This window comes from Terrapene carolina, unplaced genomic scaffold (genome assembly GCF_002925995.2).
Source record: "Terrapene carolina triunguis isolate 2854851 unplaced genomic scaffold, T_m_triunguis-2.0 Scaffold130, whole genome shotgun sequence".
Lineage (NCBI taxonomy): Eukaryota > Metazoa > Chordata > Testudines > Emydidae > Terrapene > Terrapene triunguis.
The window spans coordinates 4,100,356-4,109,860 of NW_020664481.1; the positions used below are offsets into that span (position 1 = coordinate 4,100,356).

Sequence of the window (9,505 nt, forward strand, 5' to 3'; positions counted from 1 at the left end):
GTATAGGGATAGATAGATAGATAGATAGATAGATAGATAGATAGATAGATAGATAGATAGAGGGGGTTTATAGGGATAGATAGATAGATAGATAGATAGATAGATAGACAGATAGATAGAGGGGGCGTATGCAGATAGATAGATAGATAGATAGATAGAGGGGGTGTATAGGGATAGATAGATAGATAGATAGATAGCTAGATAGATAGATAATCTCCTCTATAGTAACTCTCGTGTATCCACACCCCACATAGTAGTTCCTTTAGAAGACACCTAGTGGTGTTCAGTGAAAACTGCACCCTGGTTTGCCTGTTGCTAGCTGACCCTAGCACTCAGTGAAGTGCTTGCTCATAATGGAGACTGACCCCACTCATTATTACGCTGCCTTGATTACCTGGCCTGTGGAGACCATGCAGGAAGTGCCCTGTGCATTTCTCAGGGACATTGCTGGGCTTACGTCGGCTTAAAGGAGCACGTCATGGCGGAAGGGCTGTAACCCAGCTAATTAACCTGAAGCTGCCGCTGACATCTGCTGGGGAACCTCTCCAATGGAGGCCCTCGGCAGCAACTGGTCCTGTGATTTCTAGCTTTCCTGGAGTGCCTCTCCTTGTGCCCTTTCTATTTCCTTCTTGCATGAACGAGGGCCTCAGCTCCCCCTATGTGCATTATATGCTTCACTAAAGCTCTTGGCCACGTGTTTAAAACATATTTGACGGCCAGCTACAACTTTGAGTTCAGGAGCTGGCCCGTGGACTTCCGATGGGATGAGGCAGGCGGCAAGGATAGCAGCCCTGGCCACCGGGCTGAGTCCCAGACCACAGCCCGAGAGGGTCTGCTGAGATCAGCTCGGCACAGAGGGCCTAGGACAGCCCAGTGTAACTACCTCCGCAAGATGAAGCAGTTGCCTGGCCAGCTGGTCTGTTATATGGTGGCTCACTCCTTAGGCCGATGGCTGCTTTACCCGGGCTCCCTGTACCTCATGCAGAAAGCCCTGCTGCCTTTACTGGTGAAGGGGCAGGCTCGCCTGCTGGAGGAGTTTCACGGGAAGCGGGCCAAGCTGGTGGCTCGCGATGGGAACGAGATTGACACCATGTTTGTGGACAGGAGAAAGAGCTCGGGGATGGAGGAGGAGCAGCGAGGGAAGCAGCTGGTGATCTGCTGCGAGGGGAATGTTGGTTTCTATGAAGTGGGGTGTCTCTCCACCCCACTGGAGGCTGGCTACTCGGCCCTGGGGTGGAACCACCCTGGCTATGCTGGGAGCACGGGCCTGCCCTTCCCACAGAATGATGCCAACGCCGTGGACGTGGTGATCCAGTATGCCATCTGCCGCCTGGGGTTCCGGGTGCAAGACATCATCCTCTATGGCTGGTCCCTGGGGGGCTACACAGCCACCTGGGCCGCCAAGACCTACCCGGAGCTGGGGGCCCTAGTGCTGGACGCCACCTTCGACGACCTGCTCCCCCTGGCCCTAAAGGTCATGCCCAAGAGCTGGAACAAGCTGGTGGTCCGGACGGTGCGGCAGCATTTCAACCTCAATGTGGCCGAGCAGCTCTGCAGCTACCCGGGGCCGGTGCTGCTGATCCGGAGGACTGAGGATGAAGTCACCACCACCCGCATCAGCGCCGCGGACCAGCTCGCTGACATCAGGTCCAACCGAGGCAATGAGCTGCTCCTGCAGCTTCTGAAGTTCCGCTATCCCGAGGTCATATCCTGGGAAGGGGAGGCGGCCGTCCGTCACTGGCTGCGAGCCTCCAACCCGAGGCAGGAAGAGGCCGTCTGCAGACGCTTCCAGGTGGATGATGACTGGTGTGTCAGCAAGTTGCAAGGCTACAAATCCCGTCTCGGAAGTGAAGACAGCTTCCCCTGGAGGGTCGGGAAGGACGTGACCCCCAGGAGAAGGCAGCAGCTGGCCTTGTTTCTGGCCAGGAAGCACATGAAGAATGTGGAGGCCACACACTGGTCTCTCTTACTGCCCAATGAGTTCCAGATGCCCTGGAAGCTGTAGCTGGGGAGTGGTGGGGAGATTATCCCAGGAGAGAGAAAGAGGCAGAGGCCAGGACTTAACAAGCCGGGTTTCCCTCTTCAATATGCTCATTGTGTGCGTTTCCAATCATTCCCAGCTGAGCGCCCAGTAAAGGTGAAGTGACAAGCTCTGCAGGCTTCGAGGGGCTTTATTTCACCTAGGGGGGAGTGGATGGATGCAAAATAAAGTGGGTCAAAGATTACACGACATGGAAAATGATGAGCAAATAGTAGCGGGTCTCTAGGAACGTGTCACAGGCCGGGGAGGAGAAGCTGACTGGTTTTTCATCCCGTCCACCTACTCACCTTGTCCACCTCCCGCCCTCTCAGCTGCTGCCCTGCGGCAGGGCGTTGTTGAGCATGGAGGTGTGACTCATAGACCTGAGAGCTGGGATTGTGACATCACTATGCTAAGTAGTGGGATGGGACAGCAGTGGTGAATTACCCCACCCACTCTGTCGTCCATCTGCCATTCCCCTGCTTGTCCCTTCTCCCAGTGGGCATGTGGGCTCTTGGGAGTGGGACAGCAGAGATACATCATCACCCCACCTTTCTTCTTCTCCCCACCTGCTCATTTGCATGCTGCAATCTCCTTGGGTGAGTCAACAGACACTGCAGGCGGACCAGCTCTGGCTCTTAGACATAGATCACAAGGTGTGAGGGGTCTACGCTGTATGGGACGCCCATCGTGGTTGGAATATTTCGCAGCTAATTGTCACATTGCATTTGAAGCACCAGATTTTGTATAAGCCGGTCAACATTTAGTATAGATGGGAAAGAGATGAGTTTGTCCTCACACTACTAGGGCCTGTCATTCGCTTAACGGCACCTGCAACGTTGGTGTGGGACAGTGGGAGGTGTTTGCGGGTGGTGGGGGGTGGCAAGTTTTAAAGACTTGATAGGTGGGGTGAGTTTCTGTGCTCAGCACAGGGCTCTGGGAGAGAGGGGCAAGAACGCTGATCTAGGGGGATTAGAGAATCTCTGTAGGGAGCGGAGTGGATGCTCTCATAGATCATAGGTAGACTCATAGATCATTAGGGTTGGAAGGGACCTCTGGAGATCATCTAGTCCAACCCCCTGCTCAAAGCAGGATGAATCCCCAACTAAATCCCCAAATGGCCCCCTCAAGGATTGAACTCACAACCCTGGGTTTAGCAGGCCAACGCTCAAACCACTGAGCTATCCCTCCCCCCTCTCTGGGGAGAGATGGGGAGAACTGGGGCTCTCTAAGGAATGGGATGAAGGTCTCAGGGAGGTGGGGGGGAGGATTTAGCTTTTTAAGACCAGACAGGGTGACATCAAAAGTCACGTTCCTGTAAAACTGCTCAGTAATGCTAGACATAATTGACGGGTCACCCCAGGCACGACCCACACCCTGGCAGCCTCTGCAGGGCCTGAGGGAGGGGGTGAGTATAGGAGGCACCTTATAGGAGCTGCAGCTGTCACAAAGGGCATGGTGTGTCTCCATGGGGGCTGGCTGGCTCCCAACGGGAGGGGGTGGGGTAGAGGCAGCTGGGGTTGCCAGAGGGGAGGGCAGGGTGGGCCGAGAGCAGCCTGCCACATCTTTGCCCTCACTGCAGGAATCTCGTGCTGCGGCCAGCGAGTGGGTACGGGCGGCGGGCAGCTCCTTGGGACCTGCCAACCCATCTCGCTGCCTCTTCTGGGGGAGCAAGAGCTACTCATGTGGGGAATCACGCCCCTGCCCCCATTGGGCAGTAGCAGGCATCTGCGCTTGCTTGCCACCGCCAGGAGCAGCAGACGTGGTAAGTGGCCGAGAGACTGGGGCTTTGGATGGAAGAGGGCAGGGCCACTAGAGACCCGGGGGTGGAACAGAAGGGAAGCACCACTGGAAGGCAGGGTAAAGAGGGTGTGACTTGGGTTGGAGAAGGCATTTGGGGTTCCTGGCTGGAGGGCAGGGTGCGGGGAAGTCTGCAGGGGACAGAGGATTGGGCCCAGCAGGCCTTGGTGGCAGGGACTGCTGAGTTCCGCTCCTAGTGCTGGGCAAATTACTTAGGGCCAAGTCCTGTGGCCCAGCAGGTCCGGAATGCAGCAAACGTGAACCGTGCAGATCTCCCAGCCAAACCATCCCCTGGGGGAAAGGGACAGAAGTCTTAGTGGTGGCTGGGGAGTGGCTCTGCTGCCTTGATGGGGAAATTGTGATCTCCCCAGCATGCAACCCCTTCCCCTGGACTGTGCGCTAGTGAGCAGATATGGCCATCCACCACTGTGTGCCTCAGTTTCCCCATCCCAGGTGGGGATAATAATACTTCCTCCCCCACCTCATGCTGGTGTTTTAGAGATGTCGAGTTAATTGTTAGATGCTTTGGAAACGTGCAGTGCTAGGCAACAGTGATATGGCCCTATCAGCCGACACGACTTGCTCTATTTGCTTTTATGAGTGCAGGCCAGGATGGCTTTACAGGGCCCCTGATCAGGCCCTCGCCCTTTCCAGCAGAGGGGGAAGGATGGGGGAGAGCGGCGAGTGGGCAGTGAAATCTAGGTCAGGGTTTTCTTTTAGAGGGGCACTGAGCCCAATTCATTTCTGATTCCAAGGGACTCAACAGACTAGAGGGAGTCTGTCTGAGCGCAGAACAGATGCGGAGAAATGACAGACTGGAAAGGTTTGTGCCCACCTGGAATGGATTCTGGGTCTGTCCCATGTTCCGGAAGCAGCTGGTGCCAACAGGAGCCTGAGCCCTGGGCAAACACTGGCTTCTGATTTCAGAGACGGGCAGCAGGTGGCAGAAGCAGCAGCAGCAGCGCACATGTACTCCTAGGGCTGTGGGTTTCATTTGCTGCAGCTAGAAAACAAACAGGTCTCACATCTGAGGAAGAAGGAAGTTTTGTGGCTAGACTCTGGCTGAGCAGGGCTGGCATAAGGTGTGCTGCCCTGCGGTGCCCCCTGCTTTCTCTAGACATGTGGCAGGCCCATGGGACGTGGGCTAGATTCCACCTGCCTCTCAGAAAGCAATGGGACGTTCCCTTTGCCCTTCAAGGCTTGCCTTCCCCCCCCTTCTCCCTCTCTTCATTCCCAGCTGCTCTCGTAGCGCACTGCACGGTTGGGAAGCACTGTGTGTGCATGTGTGTGTCGGGGATTAGATGTGTGGAAGGGGAGAGTACACGCCGCTCCTGTGGGGGCGTAGGAATAAATCTATCAATTATACATGCTCTGCTCATGGCCCCATGCGCAGGGAACTGAAAGACAACAGGGTCCAGGCCTGATGCAAATGTCACAGTTTGCTGTTGAATAACAGAAAAGGCGACAAACCCACACAGATGACAAATGCCACAGCAGTAAAAAGGGAACTCTGGGACGGTATGTAGTGAGCTGGTCTGTGGTGGTGAGAGTGAGCTAAATGCTTCTGCAAAGGGCTGTTTGGAAGTTTAGAAATGAATACATCCGAAAGGGGAGGCACGCACGCTGCCCAGCGCTCGCTGCCCTGCGTCCTGGGCGCTGCTGGAGTAAACTCTGCTCTTAGGAACCAGCTTTAAAGGGACCCTGTCAGGTTACGTGGTTACAGCTCTAGCTGTCAATATCAATATCCATCCCAACCGCGGAGGTGAGCCAGACAGCAAAGCCATGGGATGCATTGTAGTTACCAGGCCACTTGGTCGGGTCCCCTGCACTCTGCCCACAAATTCATTTCCAGCCCATCTAGCAGCTTCGGATGGACAACATTTCAAATACAAAAAATCAGCCTGGCACAAAAATGGTTTCTTCCTCCCCCCAGATGTGGAGTTGCACCTTCCCTCCCTCAAAACTTCACCATCTAGTGGGGCAGAACAGGGACTAATTAGTGCAGCACCAGCACCATTTAAAGCCCAATGTCTTGAGATCCAGCAAAACTAGAAACAGAAGCTTTATACCATTGGGAGAGAGCCCCAGCTTTCCAATGGGGGACACACAGCTCTTGCCCCTACCTTTGGAAGGTCTGGAGATATTGGACTTTAAAGTCATATATTTATGTACAGCAAAGCTATCTGAGGTTATGGTGGGATGCTTTATGGCGCCTCCTGAGCCTTGTACATGTGTGTTCATGTGGCCAGATTTTCAAAAGACCTCAGTTCCTGACTAGGCACCTCAATGAAGTGGCCAGATTTTCAATAGGGCTCAGCACTCAGTGGCCCCCTCCCATTGTTTTCCTTGGGAGCTTTTGGGTGCGGGGCTGTTTTAAAATCTGGACCATACTAACTCAGGCACATACCTACATCGATGGAGGGATGCAAAAAATAGTCCCAATACAAAATGTTAAGCTCCTTAAAACATTTTTTAAAAAAGTTTTCTGTAAACTATCTGGAATGTACAGGATATGTGATGATGTGGCATAAAGGAGTTTTGAGCATGCATTTGGGATGGCCTTCATAAGTTCTTGGTAACCTCACCTCTTGTGAATAATGGGGTTATTACAAACTCATCCTGAGAAAACTTTTATACTCCACTGCACCATACTGTAGCCTTGCATGTGTTACTATTGGAAATAATTTTGGAAAACGAATGCACTTTCCACCTTTTCTATTTGTTTGCCTTTTTACATGTGCCTTATCTTGGGCAATGAAAATCGACTAATGGCAGAAAATCAGAAAGTGAAACTGACTAAAAACAAAACTACAACTGACTAGATATTTCAACAAACCAAACTGCAAAATAAAGAAAAATGCCACCGACTAGGCTTTTCCTGATCACCTTTCGACTGTTCTCGGGCTCTTTTCAGCAAAGGAGAAACTGACTGAGGCACTGATCCTGCAAACACGTAGGCACATATTCAAGGTTAAGCTTGTGAGCAATCCTATGGAAATCGAAGTTAAACATATGCAGGGTTGCAGGTTTGCAGCCTACCCGTTTGTACAGGGAAACAGTGAAACCGAGTATAAGCAAAGTGCTGCCAACAGCATAAAGGGAACACAGTGAAAATAGAGAAGAGTGTTCTTTTCCTGCTAACTTCTTTCAGTTATCAGCAAGGTGGCGTTACTTCGAATCAGAATAGAGTATTTTTAGATAGAAGTGGGATTTTCACGGCAATGACGCCCCTTTAATGTTTGTGAAGAGCACTGAAATGCTCGGCTGGAAAGTTCTATAGTATTATCATTTATTATTAATAAAGCCATTCTTTTTAACAAAACCTAAATGTCTGACCTGGCAGTGGCCCCTTGGTATGATACAGAAGAGCATGTTGCTATATATTCTGTGCTCTGCTTCTCGGTAACTGGGGTATTTCCTACATATAGAGTCTCTGCACACGTCACACACAAACGCACATACAAACATGGAGCAAAAACCTAATTTTTCGGAGAGATTTTTTTCTCTTGTTGGATGTTTGTGTGTCCTTAAGACATGGAGGGTTAGCAAAGGGATCTGCATTTCTTAGGGTGGTCCTGATCACTATGGGAGTTCTAAATCCTCTGGCGACTAATGGGCAGGAGACTGGAAATGTTTCATTGTGAATTAATGAGCCTCCTGAGAGTTCATTCCCTCTTGGGAAGGAAATGCAGAATTCCCCTTGGCAGGAAAGAAGTTTGTCTCCTTGCGGTCACATGGTATGGAAGCCATATGGTTGCTAACAGCAGAGTTGTCTTGAAATGACCTTTGTGGTCCTGCATAAAGGCTGATAATGAAGGAACAAGATGTGAAGCCAACAGCCAGATGTGGGTTCTCCTTGTGGCAAGTGAAGTCCTAGACGAAGAGAGCTTTGCTATTTTCTGCTGTGCTGGGGTATGACTCCTTTGTGAAGGGGTCTTACAGAGGAAGAGATGGCTTACAGTAGTTATGCAATGACTAACCTGGTGTGAGGGGGCCCTTTGAAAACAGAGAAGGAAATATGGATCAGAGTCAAATGGATTTTCCTATTAATTCTTTTTCGGGTGGTGGAAGAAGGGGGTATTTCCAATGACGAAGGACATGGTGGGGATTTTTTAAACGGAATCACATCATGGCTTTGGCTCATGCCTAGGTCACAATTGGGGTGGAATAATAATGAAAATAACATAAATAGGACTTGTCCTGGCTGCTGTGGGCAGAGAGGATTCTCGTGCTGGTGCTGCCACCTTCCCTTCAAACATGGACATAGCAAGCAAGAATTAGAAGAGGCTGAAAGAAAAACAGCCCTGGCCAGTTCTTGTTGCTTTGCCCTTTCTTCTCCGCCTCCCAATTCTCAGACAGACCTGGCTGGAGGGGTGGATGAATGTGTTTTCTGGATGAAATGTATCTCCTAAAAATGCAAAGAAAATTACACACTGGGTGTAAAAACAAGGTTTAATGGATTTGGGAAGAGTATTTTTTAATTATTGTGTTGTCTTTAATGAATGTATATGTTGCCCTGCGGGGTACCTCCTTATTCAGAAGATGAAGTCCCAGTTCTTTAGACATTGTATGTCTAGCCTGGACAAAGGACTAAATAATCTATTGACTGGAACTATCTTTTACTGCCCAGAGGAAGAACTAAATGGCATAATGAATCTCTTCCATCTCAAACTCCTTTGATAGGGTGTTTTTCATAATCAGTGCTAGTTTGGGGCTCTAGAATAGCAAACTGATATGTTAAGTGTCCCAACTGTGTTATAGGGTTGTTGCTGTTAGGTTTGTTTCATAATCCGGGAAATTGGCATAATTACTCAGACAGCATATTGTGGGAGTTGTCAATTCCCCTCTCCCTGTACCACCCTGACAAGTTGCAGACTCACAGAAAGCTGACTGTATTTCTGATGGCACTGCCCTTACATTGGAAACCTGAAACAGAAGTCCAAGGGAGGTACTACATGGCTACTGCTCAGGTTGCGAGCCAGCAGAACATGTTTATATTTTGCCACTAGGCACTCCTCAGCATAATGTATCTGAGTTAAGCTTTATAGCTGAGGTAGAAAAGCATCAGCACTATTCCGGAGATGGAGAAACGGAGGCAAAGACGGCTAGATTCAGCTATAGCACAAGTGACTTTAGTGGGCTGAATTTGGTCTGCAGAGGTGAAGAGACTTGCCAAAGATCATGCAGAGCTAGGAACAGAACCCAAGTGTTGTGCTAATTCCCCATCCACTGCTGCCCCTATTCAGCTCTGTAGTGGGTTTTGGAGTGGCATATTGTTCTGGTTCAATGTGGCCTACTCAGCTGCAGAAGGGAGCAGCCCGTGCAGGGCTGGAGCCCAACTCGAGGGCACTGTGGGACGAGTTAATGGGTCTACTAGCAGGAAAGCCATGGCCTGCAGAGGCTGAAGAATGCTACAGATGTGCATAGTATTCCCACAAGGAATCAAGAAGCTCCCCAGGGTATGTCAACTATCCAGAGGTATCCCCATGCTGGGCACCAACACAGCCACAAAATAGCCGCTTGCGTGGCACAGGAGCATGAGCATCCTTTGCTCCAAGTCCCCCAAGTTCCCAGCAACCCCTAGCCCATTCAGACCCCCCCAAGTTCCCAGCAACCCCTAGCCCATCCAGACCCCCCCCAAGTTCCCAGCAACCCCTAGCCCATCCAGACCCCCCCCAAGTTCCC

General features: G+C 51.0%; 1 protein-coding gene across 1 annotated transcript; it reads left to right on the forward strand.

Annotated features, from left to right (window-relative positions):
* The first annotated feature begins 658 nt into the window (after window positions 1-658).
* ABHD16B (abhydrolase domain containing 16B) lies at window positions 659-2,005 on the forward strand. The gene has a single exon (XM_024207947.1). The coding sequence runs from the start codon at window positions 659-661 to the stop codon at window positions 2,003-2,005; it is 1,347 nt and encodes a 448-aa protein (XP_024063715.1).
* Window positions 2,006-9,505: the final 7,500 nt, after the last annotated feature.

What these genes read in the sequence shown, in the direction of transcription:
- ABHD16B (XM_024207947.1), top strand. Translation starts at nt 659, where the DNA reads ATGTGCATTATATGCTTCACTAAAGCTCTTGGCCACGTGTTTAAAACA.